Source organism: Pholis gunnellus (genome assembly GCF_910591455.1).
Source record: "Pholis gunnellus genome assembly, chromosome: 3".
Classification (NCBI taxonomy): domain Eukaryota; kingdom Metazoa; phylum Chordata; class Actinopteri; order Perciformes; family Pholidae; genus Pholis; species Pholis gunnellus.
The window spans coordinates 13,728,693-13,752,213 of NC_136529.1; the positions used below are offsets into that span (position 1 = coordinate 13,728,693).

General features: G+C 39.1%; 1 protein-coding gene across 5 annotated transcripts in view; it reads right to left on the reverse strand.

Moving 5' to 3' along the window:
- The window catches only part of cadpsb (Ca2+-dependent activator protein for secretion b), a gene marked incomplete at both ends in the record, with an annotated part of 58,345 nt that extends 40,361 nt beyond the window's left edge, over nt 1-17,984 (reverse strand). For all 5 annotated transcript variants that reach the window (XM_079183395.1, XM_079183394.1, XM_079183391.1 and 2 more), the window contains 3 exons: nt 1,479-1,811; nt 3,225-3,338; nt 17,652-17,984. In XM_079183395.1, the coding sequence (XP_079039521.1) occupies nt 1,479-1,811; nt 3,225-3,338; nt 17,652-17,984 (780 nt within the window). The remainder of the gene's footprint in view (nt 1-1,478; nt 1,812-3,224; nt 3,339-17,651) is intronic.
- Nucleotides 17,985-23,521: the final 5,537 nt, after the last annotated feature.

A 23,521-nucleotide genomic window follows, 5' to 3' on the forward strand; every position in this document is an offset into this window, starting at 1 on the left:
GGGAAGAAAAAACGCACAGTGGATTTGGAGGCTATGGCGATGTATTGCACCCCAGCATTAGAAGCATCTAACGAATGAACACTCTGCAGAACAGTGCAGAACAACCCTTATTGATCTTTGCCAACAGAGACATTTGAAGAATACTGAACAATCTAATTTGTTTAACAGCATTTCGTGCCATCTGCGCAGATTTATGCAGTACATTAGCAACTGTTGAAACAAGGATGACTCCTGGTCCAAAGAAATTCAGCATTTTAAAACTCACTGGCTTCCAAGAGGTGGGTCCATTCGATGGAAATAAAATGAAGAGGTAGGTTTTCTTATGCATTAAATGATGAGCAGATGTAAATGTGTCGAGCCCTCCCCCAAAATCCTGTCGTGGTGAGACTTTTAATCAACCTCCTGAAGAAGGAATACATTAGTATGGCTTTCAGCATTCCCATAGAGAGCAGTAAAGCAGTAAAGACAGCGAGGGAAGGAGAGTTATGTCTGACACGAGCCCCCTGTGTCCACTATTATCCACCTGCAATCTTAACATATCTCCCCTACAATGAAGTATTGCTGGCCTGGTATCAGGAGTATACATCTTGAGGAGACATATTTACTTTAAAATATGTCCATTCAACGGAACAACAATGACACTTTGTATATGGCAAATACTAATAAATAAACATACACCTAGAGTCATTCAGTGGCCATTATTATAGTTAATCTAGTCATCAAACCAAATCATATCATGTGATAAAAGGGTGATTATTGTTCAGCATTTGTCTCAGCATCACATTTCATGGATTTTGTTTGACATATTTTGCTAATCTGGTGATTCTATGTCCCTAATCTCAAATTGTTTTATTCAGATAAACCAGAATATTGTGTTTTCACAATTGGTCCGAGGAAGAATCCCAAGAATCTGGTGCATTTGGTGAATTGTTGTCAAATCTGGAAGTGGTTAGATAAGAGATCTCAGGTCTAACTAAAGCGTTGGTCTGGGGTTAACTTTAGCCACATAGAAATATAAAGAAATTCAAATTATATTGATCTATAGAAAGAAAAGCAGCAAATGCTTACTTTAAAGTAGCTGGAGCCAGCAAATAATTATTTTTGCTTGATTAAACAAAATGAATGACTAATTCACTATTACAACTGTTGAAGATGAATTATCCGATGAACAATTAAGTCATTAAACGACTAATTGTCACAGCTCTGAACCCATCCACTTCAATTCAATGATATCATAACTGTCATTATTGTAGCCAGGAAGAAGACGCTGTGGTCTTGTTTAGAGTGAAAATGATATATACTGTATACTGTAATTGATCGACAGTTCAGAATGATCTTATGTGTGAAAATAATAATTCTAATGATGCCTCCACCAACCCACGCATTCGAAAAACTGAAACAGTTCTGTGACAGCACTCAAATATTTGGGTCGAATGTGAAAACCTTTTGAGACGTTTCACACGGGCTTGAGATCTTACCTGACAGGCTTGATAAAGCAGCTGGTGCTCAAACTTTTTGATGCCCAGTATATTCTGGAACATCTCGTATAGCTGGTCCTTACTGAGGATCAGCTCAGAGGCCGCGCTGGCCGTCATGCGTTGCTGTGCCTTGCGGGGATCCTCGTCGCCGCGGTAGATGGTGTCAAACTTGGCCATCCAGGAGCTGAGCACCGTCTCCTTGCTCAGACCGTCGATCTCCGGAAGGCTGCGTACGCGCTTCTCGATGTGCCTCTTGAACACTTCCCTGAAATCATTCGCCGAGAAGCCGCCACTCTGGACCATCTTAGCCACACGGTCACTCTTCAGGAACACCTACATTGTGAGACACCAATGTCACTGATTGCAGTTATGTAAGACATAGAGTGATCCATCAAAAGACGCACTTTTTCAAATGGTTGTTAATGATTTGGTCGATTAAGACTTCTAAACATAGGAGTATTGCATAGGAGTTACTCTGCTATTCTGTCACGTTCCGTCTCAAACACTAAATGTCTGTCTTCGTCAGCGAAGGAAACTGTTCTTGTTAATTTGGAAATGAAAAATCAGTGGCATATATGTTAAGCTGTGACTCAACAAAGCTGCATTCTGTCTCCTGCTAATGACAGCCTAACAGGGACAGAGACAGGCGAGGCTATATTGTCACAGCATCAAGCGGAGTAACCATCAGAGCTGACTGCTTTGTCACTCTGACAGTAACATTTGGTTCTTAGCATCCATTATGGCTAAAAAGCAGCGACTACAGCACTGAAACATTTCAGCACATTTGGTGTATGTCTCCGAGGGTAACAAAGGTTTGAGATGCTGGTTTCCCATTTGCACACCACAACATTTAGTAAGAGTTTTGCCAAAGATTTTAAGGGTTTCCAATTATGTTATAATTTCCAACATTTTTAAGGACTTTGCAGTGATAAACAAGCACAATAATAAATATCATTACAGCAAGACATAATTGTCTTGAAATTCACAATCACAGGTTGAAAAATATGACTCAATGCACTTAAAAGAAATGTATAGACTAATTGTCAGGTGCAAGTATTAACTTTTAAATCATAGTATATTTAACATTAACAATAAATACATCACAAAATAAACAAAATCTCTGGTAGCTGTCACATACAGCTCATCCTGTATTTAACTTCCACGACATTCTCAATGATATATGTTTCCTGATGGTTCCAACTTCATACTTATACATGCAAAATAGCTATACTTGTTTTTCCATCATGGATTTGGCCTTCATCCCTTTATTTGCAATGCGTTTTGTACTGTATGCATGGTAATAATGACTTTTTCATCTGCAGATTGAATAGTGAGGTTGGAAAAGATGGCTGTGTCAGCCACATGCTCTGACTCATAATCTGTTCAGTGAAAAGCTTCAGCCACCATTTTACCACTCAGGCGTCTGAATAGAGGCATTTTGACATTGAATAGCAGGAGAACTGGTGAGTGCTTTTTTGGCTTTTTAGACTGAAAGCTGGTCATTCCTCATTTTAAATCTGCTGCAAAAATGATCCAGAGGCTATGGTGCACTTACAATAACAAATACTGTACATCATATATGTAAAAACAAAATTCAAGATATTAATAGATAATATATATTCAAATGCACACACATATGAATGATGTGTTTCACATTTAGTGGTTCATTTGAAAGCATCAAGTCGCTGTGGTTGGATAACAAAATGTTCCTGAATGTGCTGCTCTGGTTTGTTGGTGTGTTGCTACCTCATTGTAGCTCTGCACAGCATTGATGAATGCCTCATCAGCCACAATCTGCGTGTCTCCATTGAGGAAGGCCTGGAAACGATCCTTGGTCTGCTGAAGCTGCTGCTTGGTAATCTGTGGAAGCAAGGGCAAACAGAGGTCACCTCAGCATTAAAGCCAGGATAGGAAAATACAAAGAAGACATTATTTTAAATAACAATAACATTCACTCATTTCTGATAAGTTATTCTGGGCGAGCAGAGCACCCCAAACATCCTTTTCCCAAGAAGCCTCCTCAAGCTCCTGCCTGGGGGATCACCAAGTTCTCCCAAACCAGTTGTGACGCGTAATCCCTGTAGTGTTTCCAAAATCTACTTTTACATCCCTTTTAAGACAGTCGTCCTCTAAAGGTAGGTGGCAAGGAGGCATTCCTACTAAGTGCCGAAACTATATCAACTGACTTCTAATGCGAAAAAGTAGCAGCTTTAAAACAAGTTCCTCAGAATTCTCTGAGCTTAAAGCTCAGCTCTGTCTTTACCACTCACAGCCTGATACAAAGCCTGCATTACTACAGCCAGGGCCCCGAAACGGAATCTTTCAATCCTTTTTACCATCGTCATGAATTTCAAAAAAAGACACCTGAATTCCTCCAGTTTGGTAACCCCTCTTTATAACCAAAGCAGGGCTCAACAATAGGGAATACTCAAATGCCAAGCAACTCACTTACCCGATTGGGCAAGTGGTAAAAAAGAATTAAACACAGATTATTTTCTGGAGCAGATGATAGAAGTAGCTAAGGAGTGAGCCATCTTCCCTCTCATCTCTGTAGCACCGTACCGATCGAGCACTCGAAGCTGCTATTGCCGTCGCTCTCACTCGCTCACTCACTCACTCACTCACTCACAAACTTTGACCGCTAATACAGTTAATAAAACAATTTGTATCGGTCAAAGTAAAAGTTGACTTTGTCAACTAGAATTCTGATCATCTTGCCCAAAAAGGTAAGGAAAAAGATTAGACCTGTAAAACTGGACATTTACATCAGCCGCATATTTTGTTTAGTGCAAATGTTTTCAGGCTAACACGCTAAACTAAGTGTCACACATGAATCAGTGACCTAACTGTAAATAGATTAACAATCTCCAATCTTCAATCTGCAGTTGAAGTTGTTGGAACCTGCTGGTAACGTGCGTTCAGCCGATCATCGCAAGCGACAGACTTTAGTGTAGGAGTGAGATGGAAAAGTACCACTAACATGTGCGTTAGAGGCAATCTCAACACCATCTGTGCGTCCATCGTACTACTCAACCCCCCCCCCCCCCCCCCCCCCCATGAGTAATGTTCAGAAAATCAGGGTTCATGTAACATGAGATTTCTCAAAGTGAAAGTGCCAGAGTTTGGTCTAATAATAAAGATTTAAAAAGGTGCATATAAATACAAACATACAAACTAAACAAACACACAAGAGGTTGACAATGAGGACCTCTCTCTATCTCTCTGTCACTGACAATAAATATAATACAAAACCTGACAAATCATTTCAACAAAAAAGGCAACTCCTACTTTATCCGATTCACGATAGCTGCAGATGAGTGACTCTCACGATGATATACCACATAATGTCCAAACATAAAAGATGCACTTAACAGCACATCAACAACATCAGAGATCAATACGTGTGCTTCTGCTTCAAGGTTTCAGGTTTATTCGTATTCACAATAGCTACTGTAGATGTGAGATAAAGAGAACGTGAAGACCATCTCTGCCATTTTCTAATAGACCAGAGTGTTCAAGGAACATCCTGTGGCAAGAAATGTTAATATTAACACCAGTATGCAAATCAGTCCGGTCTACGGAGACTCTCAGAGGCTGAAGTCGATATACTCGTCCTTGATTTCTTGTCTATTTCTGACAGTGAGGGGGTCAGGATAAATACAGAACACAGTTTTCACTTTGTACTGCCCTTTCTCATAATGTACAATGGGAAGTATACAACACACAGCACTGTCTAATATTAATTTATGAGACTTTCATTCCTTTTACTGATGAGAACGAGTTTCCTATTAAATTCTGAAGTAGTCAAGGCCGGTCAGTTTTATTTCTGAAGGGGCTTTACAGTCTGTACAGCATACAACACCCTCTGTCCTTAGACCCTCTATTCAGATAATGAAAACTCTCCCCAAACAAAGTTTAACAGATAAAAATACAAGAAAGCTCAGGAGAGCAATTGAGGCGGGAACCCTCTCCCCCGAACGGAAGTAGCCTCCTGTTATCTAAGAAGGAGTCTTTAGTAGGATAAACGTTTTAATTAAAAGTAATAAATGGGAGAAAAATGTGTGCATACATGCTCAGACTTAAGAGTAGGCATGCTGAGTGATGAGCTACAATCAATTCACCACCAGGGAGAGCAAGATGGGTAATAAACTGAGGTATGGGCTGAGATGGTTTCTGTTAAAGGGCTCCTGGGCTTTTGAAAAAAGGCACAAAAGCAGACTTCAACCAAGCTGACTGAAATCTTTTAGGGCAAAGCACTTCCACCACTAGACCTGAGGTCACTGTAGCTTTCTTGAATACAAACTCTGGTACATAGCAACTGCATTTCAGTTTACAGCGTACAAAAGCAACTACACTATGCTGGGACGAATAAATAGATCACTGATCAGTTTTATTGTGTTTTGTTGAGGAGCTATAATTAAAGAATAATTACTGAGTAAATAATCAGCAGCTATGATAATTGATCAATCGTTTTGATAATTTTTAAAGCGAAATCTTCCAGCCCCTCAAATGTGAGGATTTGATAGATTACATTAAAAGCTTTGGGGTTTGGAGAATTAAACAAGGAATTTGAAGACATTGCTATGAGATCTGTAAAATGATGTTTGGAATTCTTCACTGGTTTCTGACATGTACAGATGAAACAATTAATCAAGAAAGTAACTGGCAGATTATTTAACAACGAAAAGAATCCCAAAGATAATATAATCACAAAAATACTATAATAAACTCCAGGAGATGGGGTATTGGCAGTCGTCCAACACTGGCAGAACACATTTGTGTTTTACCTGAAGATGTTACCATGAAAGGTCAAAGCTAATAATACGTTTGCTTCTGCTGACAGTTTATCTCGGCCAATTGGACTTTATACGACAACACAGCAGGCTGCTAACTCTGTTTGTGTGCGTGTGTGTGTGTGTGTGTGTTTGTGTGTGTGTGTGCGTGTGTGTGGGCGTGTTTTACCTGTCTTGTGGGGACAGAAATCTGATAACATGGTCACACTGTGGAGACTTGCCTTCATTTTTTTGACAAAAAGGGAACAATTGCATGTCTGCATAATGTAAATCCTTACATTTTAGGGTGAAGACTTGGTTTAAGGTTAGGGTAAGTTTAGGGTTAGGATTTGGTTGGTAGCAAATGGTTACGGTTAGTCTCCAGAAAATGAATGTGTGTGTGTGTGTGTGTGTGTGTGTGTGAGCTGACACTGAAATACACAGTAGAATCGAAATGCCACCAAAGTAAAGCTCAGCTGCATAAAGTATTTATGACTTTCAGTTCTGCATGCTCTTTATTGCACTGCTGATTGGAGAACTGTGTTGATTAGGAACCAAGTTGATGGATGAGAGAAAATGCTTCCATTTTCATCCGTATTACCACACTCCCAATATTCCTGCTTTGCTCTTATTGATTCTCGCTCTGTGGCTCTTATCAAGATTGCAGTGTTACATTGTGATTCATTGGCTTGCAATGAAGTGGGCAATGACATTAATCACCCTTCACATATCAATAGGGTTGATATGCACATTGCATTGACTTGATGTTCAGTAACTTTATTACAGTTCAGAATGACTATGGATTTATTGATATAGGGTATAGTGGTGGCTGATTCAACATTCAAGACATTGTCAAATTAACGACCCAAGAATTTTAAATAAAAAATAGTTTTATGCTCAATTATGTATTTTCTGTAGTTTAGGTCCCTTAAACATAACAACCCAAAATGGTAATTTCCAACATATCACTATTTAATTGACAGTGTGGAGTAAACAGATGGTACAAAATGAAAGAGAAGCTTAAACTAAGTAAACAAATAAATAAAAAATACTGTATGTTTAGCATCTTAAAGCCTATTCAGCTCATTTTTAGCCCCTACGGCACATTTCTTGTCAAATGAAAGCTGTCTTTAGTGATTATTCAGTGAACCACAAAAGAATAAGACTGTTTTGTCAATATGTGTGGAGTGTAGGTTGTAATGATCTTTTTATAACATGTTTTTGGTATTTCAGTTGTCTGTCAAGGTGACAGAAGATACCGGGGGGCATATAATAGACAAAGGAAGCAATAAACTGTCTAAATGAACTAAATTAAGGCTTCAAAAATTTTAGAAAATTACTTATTTTAAAGGATATTCAAATGTTCTCAGCTTTCAATCACTACATTCAATATAATAGGGGGGATCGTTACATAAGTATGTGTATTATTAAACATGGTTATTCTATTGTTGTAAACCTCCATGTGTGTGTAAGAAATAATGCATATCACCTGTAATAATAGACAATAATTATACTATTATTATATAATGATTGTGATTCTGTTCATATTTATTATATTATCTCTTAGAGGTTTTTATCAACCTGGCTTGCAAGGTATACAGCTGTTCTTGCACTGCTGTGATGAGTGATGTAATTAGCTAATTGAATGCAGTATATACAGTATACTGTACTTGGTTCAGCACATTAAAGATGACTCACACTTTACCCTCTTCTAGAAGTTGCATTATGTTAAATTAACACAGCAGATGTGCATTTTTCGGTGGTGGGCAGTGGTAGTAATGGATTCATAAAAAATAAACCAAATGAATACAAGTTTCATTCATAAAAAACAGACCAACATTAGCTGGGTTATTGTAAGGGCAACAACTAAATAGGCTAAAACATGCAATGTTATATACAATGAAGAGACAAAACATCAACGTTGGACATCAAACATCAAAAGTGCAAAGTGATGACGGAAGAATATCATACAAGCTAAATGTTCTTATTGAGTATACATCTGTTTGCTCATGAAAGAGCTGCCTAATGCTGCTGTTGGTTTTCAGCAAACATGGTATTCTTGAATCCTTTTGCTAGACAAAGCATATTTCAGTCATGTTGCAGACGACACCACCGGCCCAAATCTGAGTAAACAAGAGTACGGGAGCGAGCGCTGCATGGCAGCTGCATAAAATCTACCAGCAACAGGCCTCATCAAACACAGAACACCAGCATTGTGTACTGACTGTGGTCAAAAAACTACAATTATACAAAGACAGATGCACAAACTATTATCTCCAACCAGACACGCTGGCGTGGATTTGTACTGAAGGCACACACACAAACACACACACACACACACTGCGTTGTGTGAGTAAATACCACTCCGCTGGGTTAGTAAACAGCCAGGTGTATACTCTGCAGACAGAGCTTGACACACAGCGAAGAGGGATAAAACAGGAAGCTCTGGCTCTGTATATCCAGTCTTCACATCGTTCATTCAGGAGCTGTGGCTCTGCAGATATATCCAGCAGAACACTGTGTTCACAACCAGCTATAAGCCCCTTCATGTAACAGTCATCCAGTATCACACCACCAACTCACAGGCAGCAGCCGCACAGCTCAGCTGGTTCATCAATCTGCTCATTCAGTTAGAGGAGAAAATAAGTCCTTAACGTAATTAACCTAAATGGTATGGACACGTGAACTTCCACATAGAGAGGTTAAGATCAATGGGACAATTTGCATCAATTTAGTCAAAAACAATCAAATCAATGCAGTATATTACATTGCATTGGCATCAGTATATATACATACACTTACTGAAATACTGAAGTGCGAGTTATTTGTTCTGCCAGATTTTGATGACATTTATATGATGACATTCATGTTTACCATCACACTTTTTTTTTGCCTGACTCCACTATATGTTTTGTAGTTAGCAGCTACAGTTAACTTTTCAGATACAAAAAAAACATCAGTTATTATTTACTATTATTTGCATTGTTATAGATTAAACTACACAACAGCATATGTAGCTCTTCAAATCAACTCTACCTCGGCCAGCTACAACATTAAAGGAGGCGACTGATTAAATGGTCATGCTTCAATAATTGAGTCAATAATCAATAATAATATGAGTCTTTTGTGAGGGATGGCTACTTTTACTTAAATTGTATAGATTTTTAGGTTCTTTGGTGTCATTTTAAATTGAATATCTTTGGATGGTCAGAAACAACGTCACTTTTGGCTCTCAGAACTTTTGATGAGCATTTCCACTACTTTTTGTCTTTTCTTGAACTACTTGATCAATTAAATTGAAAATGGTCAATGGATGAATCAATAATGACAACCAACCAACGATGGAGTGGCCTTGTACTGTATGCTGGTCTCCAACATAAAAAAATTGAAATCGGGTAAAAAGGCCAAGCTTGAAAAGGCTCCTTTATTTTTTTTATTTTATTTTTTTAATCTGAAATAAAAGTGTGTCGTATTTATTTTGCATTCATCTATTGTGTCGTTGTGTGATAGTGTTTCTGAGACATGGTTCAGAGTACTGCAGTGCCGCACAAGTGTAGAGTACGCAAGGCAGAATGTGGGTTGGTATCTCCGTCTGAAGCTGGTGCATTACTCTCATCAACAACCGAAGTTATAAATCCTTTCCTTCCACCCTCCCATCACAAATCACTTACTGTCGTTTTCCCTCTTTCCACCGTCTAGTAAATCGCTCTCACTCACTCTGCTTTTAAAAGTGATTATCTCAGATATCTATTTCTTTGTGCCATCTCTTGTTCTTGTCAGATGCTCAGTGAGGATTGCAGTGTGAGTATTTTCCAAACGCAAACAGTTCAAGAGGTAGTGGAAATAGATCACCCAGATGACATTAATCAGACTTTTCAAACATGCTCTTTACTTGTGAGTTCAGTAACTCTTTTTTAAGATTGTAGACGGAAAGGTTAAGAACATATGTTTTCAAAATATTTCAGCATTCTCACAATGCAACTTAAATGCCAAGTGATTACACTTTAGCGTTGGTTGGGTCTAAAGAATACACGATTGAGAATGAAATAAATCTGTGTGGAGTTAGACAGCTTACCAGCCTACAGAGGGTAGGCCGCTCCTCATCTCTGCTTGAGGCTTGTAGAGCTACGTAGCTGCTACTAGCATAACACACTCAAATATCCGATCCAACTGTCAACACTTAATCAGATTTCTCCTTCTGGAGCGACAAAGGCTTTATACAACTTTTGCATGTAAGCAATATAACTCCCCAAGACCTGTAATCAGACTTTGACGTGTAATGATGAGTTTAAATCAAAGATTTTTTTTTTAATTAATAATAGGAGAGTTATGACCTTCTTATGTATTGTGAAGGCAGAGCAGAAAAAGTATGCATGAAAGTTAGTTTGTTTTCTTCTTGAGGTTGGTTTTTGAATTTTTGTCCTTTTTTCTCTCCACATGGATATATTGTTATTGTCTTACTGCATTGGTGTATGGATGATAATGCTTCTTCTGTCCTTCAATGAGAAAAGGACAGAAGGCCTCTGAAACAGATTGAATTGTTGATTATGTTTTAAGAAGATGGCACAGGATGTGTGTTTCCTGTGTTATCATGTGACACCCATGATAACGCAGGAAAGAAAGTGAGTGTCTACCTGACATACAGCATCATGGCTGCTCCAGGCTGCTGTTTGTGTTCTTTATGCCTCGGTGACAGTCGTCAGATAAAGAGGGAAAGATGGGTTCAACAGAGAGCTGCAGTAATGATCCTGCTGTAGCTCTTACCTCCGTCTTCTTTCTTTAATGTGGAAAACCACCACTACTAATCTCTCTCCATCTTCTGCTCTTTGTCTTATTCGAGTCATACACTGGTCATTTTCCCTTTGAAGCAATGTTTCGTGGTTGAAACCATACTTATTTGCACAAAGACATTCGACCAACAGCCGCCTGCCTTGATTTCACTTTCAAGAAACCAAAAAAGATTTCTAAAAGTGTGAATATGTACATCCACACATTGTGTTCATTGTGTTTTCATGTACAGTGATTATAACTCCGATATGTCATAATTATAATAATTATAATACGAGAAAACTATCCCATAATTATAAGGGTAAAAAACGTCCCAATTACAGTGTACAAAAAAATTTATGTGATTATAACAGTTTCAGAAAACAGGACCATGATGACACTAGCTGATTAATGTTGATCTGCTATGGTTTAACTGCTTGGTCTGACGCACGTAGAGGTACTGATGAGGAAGAATAAAGTAATTGGCATTATGATTAACACGTAAAGACTGCACAGACATATTTAGTCGCTTGAATTGTTCAAGCACAAACACACAAAGCACACACTGGTCCACTTGAAATTGCTCTAAGAGTCCACCGAGCACAGCAACTACTGACGTTTCAAATATATTTAGATTCCTGTTGCAATGCTATATGTAAACATCTGGCAGGAAGTAAACCCAGCTGTTTTATTCCAACACAATTCCGATTAAAATGTCTGTAATTACCAGTAGCATGTTGACGAGAGAATGTTTGACAATCAACTGTATTTTTTCATGCAAAAATACAAAAAGTAATCTCTGTTTCTGTTTGCTAAAATATGAATGGTAGCAGGGTTTTTTATAGCTTTATATGATGGTAAATTGAATATTTATGAATTGTAACTGTTGGCCTGAGAACAAAATTGTACTTGTACTCTCTAATAGCAATATTTCATCTCTTCTTTTTTTTACATTTTATAGACCAAAAAATAATCAGTAGATTAATTTCCAGATTGCAAATGGAAATAATGCAGCCGCAATTTAAATTTGAGAAGGTTAGTCAGAATCTTATTATAATCACAATAAAGGTGAAAATAATTGTAATGTTAAGCTTGTTAAAGAAATGTATGTTGTCAAAACATAATGTTTTTTTCCAGTTGCATTGCCAACCGGGGCTGCTAATGTCCATTTTCAATGTACCGGCTTTCGAGTATGACTAATGTACAGTATTGGGAGCATGAAGGGATTATAAAGCAACAATGCAAAAAGGATGACAGGAGCCCTGCAGATTAATCTGTCTCAACCCATGCACATACAGCATGAGGACATATTAACAGTCCACAACCAGACAATTCTTCTTCATGTCCACAAACTGTGTCTTTCAGGAAACATGGGGCTCTTTGTATTGTACCACCAGGATTAAGGTTGAGCAAATGATAACTGTAGCTGGTTAACATTTGCCTACCCAAATTAAAATGCAGCCTTGGACAGCAGACAAGATTAAATAGTCTCTGTAAGGAGACAAAGGTTGCACGATAATTAACAAGTAAATACTATATTCGGAGAGAGGACAGTTAGACACATATATATTTGCCTCTTATGAGAAATAATACCTTACACAATGCCATCTTGAAACATAAAATACTGTACATTTATGTGCAAGCATTCTGCGGTGTAAGATTTGCATTTCGGAAGCTATTTGGAACGTGATCGCTGCCTTAACACTAGTCAAACCTTTGGTAAACAATGTTAGTACTCTAACAGATACAAGCTAGTCTTCCTTCTTGGTTATATGCAGACAGAGGAGATGTTTCATTTGTGAAGCTGTGATTTGTTACACGCGGCTGCACTGATTGTAGGTGAGGGGGTATTTTGCCTGCTGCTTTTCAGCTGTCACCCCTTTGGAATCCACTTTCATATCCATACTATTGATGTACACCTCTGTTCTTCAATAGTGTTGCTAGAACACGCTCATACGGCAGCTGCTTAATATTTGAGACTAACATTCTGCAGCAGCAGCAATCAGCATGTTTTATGATGTTAACTCAAAGCATGCCTTTTTTCAGGCAGAACACCATTTAAAGATGTTACATAACAATGCACAGGATTTCAATGTCATACATAAACTCCCCTTTTACTGCTGCTCTCTTATTGTCTACATGACTGTGTGTTCTATGAACATAATGAGCTCAAGCAGTTTCACCTTAATTATCTGTATATCTACATGTTCGTTGTCCACCTATAATCCATAGTCAAAATGTCTTCTGATTTAGTTCAAGGAAGAAATAAGGGGCATTGATATGAGAGACGTAATCCATACATTATGATTTTTAAAACCATACAGTGTATGAACAGTTAGTCAAAATGCTTACTGCACATACACCAGTTAGAGGGTATTCTTATGAATTTTTTAATGTTACTAATTTTACTCATGCCTCTTCCAATTATGTCAGCGCTATCTGCTTGTCTTCCTCAGCTCCCTCTTCTAGTTTCCATCTCCTCAGATCTTCATGTCATGAATTATATCACCATGTTCATCCACTGAATGAACGTAAAAAGATGAAATAACCATGTCAATGTATGACTTTTGTGCCATACTGTATATACCTCCACGGGCTTAAGATAACTTCACTATTCACTCTTTTTAATATTTAAATTCATATTTAGAATTCATATTTTATATATCCTACTACCACCAATTGTCCTGGCAAGATATTGTTACTCGTTAGTAAGTCTTATCGGGTCAGTTCCAAATAAAGTGAGTCGTCATCAAGCACAGTTTTTGCATTCGCAAGGCAATTATTATGATTTAAATTTAAGAACATGATAGGAATCCCATTCCGTGTAGTTCACATTGGGACACTCAAAATCCTTTGCCAGGCTTAGCGATAAACACCAACGTTGCAAACTTCACCGTATCACAAGTATTACTGATTTGCATTTCACTCTACTTCACATTCATATCACAGAGCCTGCTGCACAATTCACAGCCCTCAGTGTATCAACAGGCATACTGTATAGTATTACAATGCTGAGCCAAGAGGCACTCTATTAAGGAGGCCTGCTGGCGGATGAGTTGATTGGTCAGATTATCTTATGGGCATCACACTTTCTAATTGAAAAAAATCCTGAACCACAGAGGTTACTCAATTCAGAAATACACATTCAACGTGAACTAAAAAAACATAGGTTTATATATAGCAGATTTAGCTTTCAGCAGTTTGACTGCTTGTGTTTGCTTCTGTTCGACAGCATGAGACCTTCCATTTTTTATTCAAATCTGCATTACACAAGAATATCAGAGCTTTTTCAGTTTTTGTACAGTTGTACTTATTACCAAACATTTTGAGAGCACAGCCATGTACGTGACTTAGTAAGGTTAGGATGAGGCACAGTAGTGCTTTGAGAAAATGTTTACTTAAGCATGCTGACATGCTGACAATGACAACGCTAACATATTGATGTTTGGCAGGTGGAATGTTCACCATCTTAGTTTAGCTTGTTACCATGCTAACATTAGTAATTATCAGGCATTTGTTTATAAACCAAACTGCTGGACAAATTCAACTTTTGCCTTGATGATGGCAAATGATGAAAAGTTAGAGATCACAAAGTTATTATATACATCCTGAGGGGAACATGAATATATTTACCAAATGTTCCTGCAACAGTTGCTTAAACATTTCACTCAAAACCACAAATACCAACCTCATGGTGGCACTAAATGAAAAGTCTCAGGATACAGAGATATTAGGATTCATCATCTGGGAACATGAAAGTTTGTGCCAATCAATCTAATAGATGTTTGAGATATTTCAATGGAGAAGTGGAAATGTTGAACTGCTGGTGGTGTCAGATGAAGTCAGGGGTTCACCAAATTTAAAAGGCTTCATCCTTTGGGTACCATGAATGAAAATGTATCGCAATCAATCAAATAGTTCTTGAGATATTTAAGTCGGATTCAAAGTGATTGTCTGACTGAACAGTGAAAGGCCGACATTGGCATTAATAGAAAAAAACTCCTCATTACAAGACACATAAAAACACTCATGACATCATGACCTTGCCTTCTGAATTATCCTTTAAATTTAATTCCCCGGTGCACACAGTTTGGGGAGCTTATTGCCATTAAATTAAGGAGGATTTTGCAATCCGGACAATCCACAGTGATGCCATCATTTCATGAATTATACCAATACAATAACCTCAATAATTCATCTACAACATGTTTAGTGAGGGGGCCACCCATTAGTGCAAGTGTGTCCCAGGACAGTTAACCTTGCATGCAAACACTTGTCACCAGTCAAATATGCAAATACACTCAACCAACATTTGAACAGCCGAGGCCTCCATAGTACTGCTTGAGAACACATCGTTCAGACTGATGGAGAAAATATTTCCCTCGCCCCTCAAATGGAAGCCTGTTACTGCCCTATTGTGTTACCCTTTCACAAGGTTATAGCAATACATTTCAAGGAGCAGCAGCAGTGGAGCTTGCTTACTCTGCAGCCTGGCCTGTTTCTCTGTGATAGCCCATCACTGCTGTTTGTGTGCCAGAGCTTCTAATAACGGATTATCATGGAGCTGCTCCACATGTTTCGCTGAGGCCTTTAAGTCTTTTCATTACAGAAATTGCTTCATCATATTTCTGTGACTAATCTATAATAGCCAAAAATTGTAATAGGCTACATATTAAATTGAGCAGGCAACGGTGTGAGGAATTTCCTTAATATGTTATTGTTATCGAACCTCTCAGGAGCCCACATTTAAGGGAGTTTTGTGGCGGAGGGGAATCTACAGAGAAAATATTGGACCAATGTTGAATGGTATATCTTCAACAAAGTGTATTTTGTGACAATTATTTTCTTTACAACCACACAGGACATGTAATTAAATGATGAAACGATGACTACTGCACAATGTCATGACACTGTTAATGCACATAACTGTCAGAATGTACTCTGTGTTGTTAAATTATTGTGTAAATAATCTTTTTTCAGTGTCGTACAAATCAAGCCAATTAAATATGTCACTAGAAAGGCTATAGACTTGTTGTCATTTAATTCTGCACAAGGTGTATAGTTCTTCTGAAGGGATTGTTTTAGGCCAAAGCAAATTTGGACAAAATCAAATTCAAAGGCAGACTGTAGGCACACAGACACACTTTGATTTCCTGGTCTGACAGCAGGCATTGGATTGTTTGACCGGATATTCACTCACCTACAGCAAAATGTTTGTGGCCTCCTAAGCTACCAGATATGAACGTGCATTACTAAGCACCAATTAGACCAGTAGCCATACGCTGAGCGGTACTACAAACAAACAAATAGATAGAAACACTGTGGTTTATGCCTCCCACATGCACTTGTGCATGAGTCAGCAGAAAACAATTCAGACCATATGGCTTGAACTGTGTCCAGAAGAAGAGGAATTGTTAGCAGGTTAAAGAAAAGCAACAGTCACAAACACAATTCCCTTAATACTGTTTAAAGAGTTTCCTTGCAAGAGTGATACATTATCAGTGATTTTAACTGAGCTGACTGAATCCTGTTCAGGTCCACACTGAATGCAACTTCTGCCTTGTGAGGAGAGCTGCAAGAAACTGCTACTACAGTCTCATTGAGCCATGTGAATGTCAATGTTTACACGATATACAGGCAGCCCTACACACAAAACGTGTAAATCGCTTGCATCTATAATGGCATTGGTGCCTTAACTAAGGAAAATGACATTACAGTCTTGGAGTACAAACAACAGATGGTCTATTTTTGGTGTGACATACAAATGCACATATCAAGAAAAATAAATTGGGTCATTGTCCACTATCAATTCAACCTTAGTACAATAGAGCCTGTGCATTGTGACTTTGACAGTAAGGACACCATGACCCAAAACGTCAAAGGAGCCTCACAGCAGCCACGTGAAACCATGATGTAGGCCTTGTCCCTTACAGTAACTTATATAGATCGTATAAGATGGACCGTCAGTACAAAATAAGTAAAAAAAAATAAAAAGAGTGGACATTTAATTTTTTTATGCAATTAATTAACTATAACCTGCCGAGAGGAGCCGACCTCATCTGCAGAGGAGAAGGGCTATTAAGCAACCCTCCTCAAGAGGTCTGTGCCTAAAAGTCACCTTGGGAGGCCAAATTGACGGGATAAGTGATGGCGCAAACGGGTTGGAATTGGGTACCCGCCAAGAAGGCAGGATATAGCCAAATACAGCTTCATATCGGAAAGCATCCGGTGAGATGTAGGCCAACAACGACAATGGCATTTTAAATAGCCATCCACCATAAACGCCCTTTCAATTATTGGGCTCTGAGATTAATATCACTTATGAGCTGTATGGAGTAACATGGACTGCACTCTGTGTGCAGCTCTGCAGCAGGCTGCCATGTGTCCTTTCACTAAACGGAGCTCGGAGCGCTTTTATGTGTTGCTGTCATGCTCCGAGGATTTCAACATTTTGCGTCAAAAAACAAACAGTGGTTTCACTGGGACTGTTATGGATCCGTGCGCTACCGGATAGGCCAAAACCCCCTCTGTGCTCTACCGTATGTAGGTCATCGATGACAGCATCTGCGATATGAAAGTAAGCATTTCGTCAGCATGTGGTTATTAAACATGCCTTTACACCGAGGACCCTTACCTTCTGCTGTCGCCTTGCCATATCTGTGGGCTGTTTTGCATTGAATGGGTAAGCGACGCACCGCATCACAAAAACATACAACTGCAGCTTCTTTTTACGGTCGTCTTCCTCTCTCTGCATCTTCTCCAGGTCCTCTTTCTCCTCGCTGGCGGCTGACGGGCTCGGGCTGGTCGGACGGGCACTGCTGCGGCTGCTGCTGGGCGCTAGTCCACCCGAGCTCTCGCTGGTCCTGCTCGGAGAGATGCGGGTTCCGGCCTGAGGTGCCATCGCCTCTTTGCTTTCCTCCTCTACTATCCCATCAGATTCCTCCTCGCTGGACGACGGATCTAACATCTTGCTCTAGAGGTGATGCGTTCCTACAGATACCTACTAAATGAGTATATCCCCCAGATGATGGCTGTGCCGTAGTCTTATCCGTGCCTAGATTTCATGAAGAATATATGCCCGAAGTCAAGACAGGGATGGGCCCTGATTGTAAGCTACTCGCTCGCTGGGGGGATGTCAGCAGTACGAGTGGAGCTGGAAGAGGTTGATTCTGCTTCACACTGAGCTTTCTCCGCCTGCGCCGAGCACTCGTCGATGCTTACGTATTTTCTGTATTTTATTGGCCAGTCACTGCTGCGGATGTACGAGGGGGAGGTGAGAAGAGAGCAGAGGGGAGGGGCAGGGGGAGTGTAGTGTGGCCTACAGCTGAGGGGAAGGAGAGCGGCTTATTTTCCCTCTTAGTAAAAGCGGGCGATGGCCTCTCCTTGCCTGCCAAGCGGGGACGCAGGCGCGGGGAGCTGGCCGTGGTCCTGAACACAGAATAGGAACAGAGAGTGAAGGATGCGCGACACGTCCTTGATCAAACGCTCTGCAGTGGTACACCTAAGATGGCTGCCACTGGATTTCTCTGATATTGTCACTGAAATGAGGCACATTATTCGGTTCATGGGCAGCGCACGGGATTCAGATTATGTGGTGTAAAATGTGGCTCTTGAGCCTCCCCGTGCCTTGTACTGTTGAACGGTGGAGAAGCCATGAACACATGACCTGCTCGCCCTCTGTCTGTAGGTTGCTGGTCGGGAAATTGATTGTTGCAGCATGTGCTGGTATCTCTTGCATTACGCTTCAGTCACATTATCGTTTCATCTTAAAGATAAAGATACATCTTCAGGTGCGTACTTAAAATCGCACAGCTCCGGCCAAATGCAAATGTTTAAAATATAGTGTTGATCTTTGATATAAAAAAACATCAACTGCGACTTGGTTGAATTATATTATATTTAAATATGACATTATATTGGAGTCATGTAATACTTTATGATATTGAAAATGTGGTTTGCTGCACTTTGTAATAAAGTGGCCACATGAACTTTCAAATCTTTTCAACATTACAATGTATACAAGTGCAAACGAACCACATTTACATGACACATAGTTTGACCTATCTGCTTGTGGAGACAACAATTGCCAACTGTTTTCATTCTTTATCTCACTATACAATCTTGAAAACCTAAAAAAAATCAATTTGCCAATAAGATGGTTCCCTATTAGCCAACCTGAAAATGCAAAAACAGTAATGTGTTGATTCAAAAATAGCAGCTATTTAAAAAGTGAATGTAGGTCACACTTACTTTCTGACCCTTAACCCTTTTGACATAATTAAACTGACACACAAATCACTGTTGGCCGAGATGAATTTAGAGAGACACAATCACATATCTACTGATCACATGTTATTATTATCATTTCATGTAGACCACATTAGAGAGAATCTCACCGCCGCTATCAAGCAATTCCCTACTGTATCATTTTCGAAAACCCTTTCTCATAATAATGACATAATATAAAAAGGATGCAGACGAAATAGACCAGAGTTGATCTGTTGATGACTATATCTCCCCCTGCTGATGAGATATTTTAAGAGTGAGCTTGTGTAACTGGTCCGATTGCCTGGTTCGGCTGCCGCCTGGATTATGATCTTAACTTTAGTATCTACATCCATTTTCCACTTTTTGGTTCATGACCTGTTAAAATTCAGCAATAGCTGCTAATGACTCTTTGTCACAGGCTATATATGTCAATAAGTTAGAAGCTGTTCGACCAAGAAGCAATATTCCCTTCTTATTGATTCATTTGATCAGGTTTTAGAGGTGTAGCCATCCAGTGTCAGTGTCAGTAATGGGAACAATTGCTCTATTGTCACTTTACCCACCAACCTGCTTGCAAATATATAGGAGAGATCAATTAGTCTCTGACTGGCAGCATGGTGACACGATCCATTTTCAGATGGAAAAGCGGAGGTGTAAATAATTAAATTAATTATTTTTTAATTATATTTTGCTGCTTCAGTTTCAGGGTAGGGTCAAAATATCATCCTGAGCCTTTAATAACCCCCACATCCCACCTATCACCCTCAAAATGCAAATGTACTCTATCTCCTCCAAGTTCCCATAAGCCTAGTGCTCTCAGCTGACTACACAAGTAGCTTAATGCAAGCCCAGATCCAGAAATACTACCACCTCTCACATGTTTAGTCATTTAATTAAACACAATGTAACGCAGTGGTATGCACCTGTACAAATAAATCTATAACAATAAATGAATGTCTTAATGGTAGATTTTGACACAGGACACATCAGTGGTTCAAACCTTCAAGATGGCATTGTTCACAATGTCATTCTGGTCGAAACCATTTCAGATTTTTGATTGAGGTTAGGTAGGTTATTTTCCCTCCAAACTCATCTTTCCTTACCACCAACAACACCTCTATGACCCTTCATTGTGTCACCTCCCCCACCATCATGGCACTTACAGGACCAGCACATCAATGACCGACTTTATTCTGTGAACTCAGCATGCACAGAACATGAGCCGGCCTGCCAACTTCAGCTCTGAGATTTTATTGACTCTGACAGCTGGACTGATTAGCTGCTACTCCAGATGTTTCTTATGCATCTGACCGGCAAATTCCTGGTAAGCATGCTTTCAAGGACTCCTCATCTCCAGTTTTGCTCCTGTTTCCCTGACTTGACAATTATTAGTCATTCTTTAGTTTTTACTCACACAGCAGCTTGCCCTATTGGATTCTTAGCATGAGGTTTGCCTTTGTTCCCCATAGTCCTCAGCTTGTTATAGGTTCTCAAAAGGCCACTGCCAGTTCCTGATGGGTGAGACCCCTCAGTTGTCTGCGACTACACACTCTTGCGATCCCTCTGAGAGGTCTCGCACTAACCTCAGCAACGGAACCTTTTAAACATCAATAATTGACTCATGTTCTCTGCCCCGTGCCTCTACTTCAACTAGAGTGTGTACACATTAAATGTTGATGTTCTTCAGAGTAGTAAAAAACAAAGGCGAGTGTGGAAGAAAAATACACGTTTTCGACGTGCAGCTAAAATTTAGTTTGTTTGTGTTTTAAGGAGAGTATGTTTGCTTTCGTTTTGTGGTAAATGTCCATTTTCAGACAATAGTTTAGTTTAGTTAAGTTTAGAAAGCAGCCTCACCCGAACTTGCAGTAACAACAGCTGTTACAGAGCTTTTGATCGCTCCATCTTCACGTGGTGATGAAGATGAAGGTCATATGATAAGTTTAAAAGCTCCGGAAACCACTGCTAAACAGACTTTGTCAGGATATTGTTCTCTCAACTGCTGTTGTCTTTCAAACCAACATGGGTGAGTGGTCCTTAAACTTAGAATAATAGATTTCTTGGTCACTCATGGCAGTAGGAACAAGTTGTGACCGCAACATCGGCATATTAGACAAATAAAGGTTCAATATTCACTCTCCTTGTAGATTTGTTTTGGTCTCCACCATATTCACCAAATATCTGGCTCTTTATCTGCTAAAGGCACCAGTATGTTTACCAGCTAGTTGCAAACGTTGTCTTTTTGCCATTTGGGGCTGGGCAGGTGAGGTACAGTAAGTTTTTACAGCGACTGAATACAGCGATGATGAGAACGGTGAGAGTTAACCAAACAGTAAAGAACTGCAGTCAGGTGATAATTATCTGTGGGTTGGTCACTCCAAGCAGCCCTCAAGTAGCCATTGTTACGATTGATAAGATCACAATTTAGAGTGTTTTTGAGCATCAATTCCATGTCAATCAGGCAAACTCCATCTGCTGATATTTCATGTAACACAGTATGAGTGAGCTCTCCAGAATAGCTAAATGGACTTTGTGGTGAGATTATTTTTAATGTTCATGAAATTTAAGGTGATGTCCCTTTAATAAAAGGTCATGTGATATTTAGTCATATGACCACTTGAAAGCAACTTAATGACTTTAAATATATTCACAAATAACAACACGTCTGCCAATTAAATGTTATCGGTAATAAAGCTGTCAGGGTGTGAATACCCAGTTGAATAGGTTTAACCTGGAGAAATATTCTGTATATATACAAGACAGACATACTATACACTTTGCTAGATATTTGACTGTGATCAGCATATACTGTACATCATTTGAATTTACATTGACCTTATCCAGGAAATTAATTATTGATTGAAGTCATACTCTATGGAAACCCGCCTGACTTCATCATCTTAACCCGCGTCTTTTTTTTCATTAATGTTGTCTCTAAGAAATTAGAAACTATAAATAACGCAAGAACCATGTTAATAGGAAAACGTGAATACCTAAAAATACACAAAATAGTCTTTTGCACACTGTGGGTGTCTTTGGACAGTTGACACAGACAGCATATGTAAAGCACATAGGGATTAATCAGAATATATTGCAGCATGATATTATTTGACTTCCATCCCTCAGTTCTCTTCGTTTATGAATGCTTCCTGCCATTCTATTGAGTATATGTTTATTTTATTCAGAATATATTCCTAAAGAGTGTCAGAGTGTAAGAGAGATTGAGGGGAACGTGATTATTTTTGCAGATAGAGATTTATCATGTGCACCTGAGCTTGTATCATTCAGATCCGTATTGCTCTCCTTAGACTTTAGCTAAGTGTTTAGTCACCATAACCTCTGGGTTCAACCGCATTTTAAAAACAGTTTAAAAAATGGTTTCTCAGAGTGAAAGTGACGCACTAAGTCTCACACACACACACACACACACAGGCACACATACACACACAGAGGCTCAGAGCATCTCTGGTGTTAGCAGAGGAGCTCTTTGAAATATTTAAATGCTGTGAGCGTTTTTTTATGTGAGAGTGATTGAATAGGGTCAGTGTCAGCATTGCTGCTACCATAGCCGTCTCACAGAGGGCTTCACACCCAGCAAATGTTGACGCTCAACATTTTCATCAAGAATGTGTGTACATCCTGGCTAACTGGCATTTTAAGATATGCGTTGTAACAGATGATTTTTGTTGTTGAAATTGACTGGATATATGGATTGCAGAAGAGTGAAATGCTTAACAGTTTAAGGCAAAGATGGGTGGTGGCATAATTGGCTTTTAAGAGTAAGAAGAAGCCTGTCTTTAATAAATGATCAATCTGTGCAAATCCTTTTAAGTAATAAAGTATCTCTATAATAAAGTATTCGTTGTGTTTTTTTCTAAATGCAAAAAAACAACAACGGTATTCTGATTTTCCCACGATCCCTCTTTGACATCAATCTTACAGTGAATATGAGGCGGCATCCAAGCAGGTCCAGAAGAAAATATTTTGTCTTTTATTTCATCTTTTTTACATTTTCTCTTCATCCGTTTGTGTATAATTCATTGTGTCTTACTGTACAATATTTTCTTTTGTTACACAACATTTTTCCTTTTCTTTATCTGAATGCAAAAAAACAAAACACAGATGGAAATATAGCAGATAAGATGAACTCTTTGTGTTCTCCTTTATGGACTATATTTACAGTTTCAGGTTCCTTTTTATAATTGCAGGCCACACTGGAATGAGGACTTTTTAAAACAA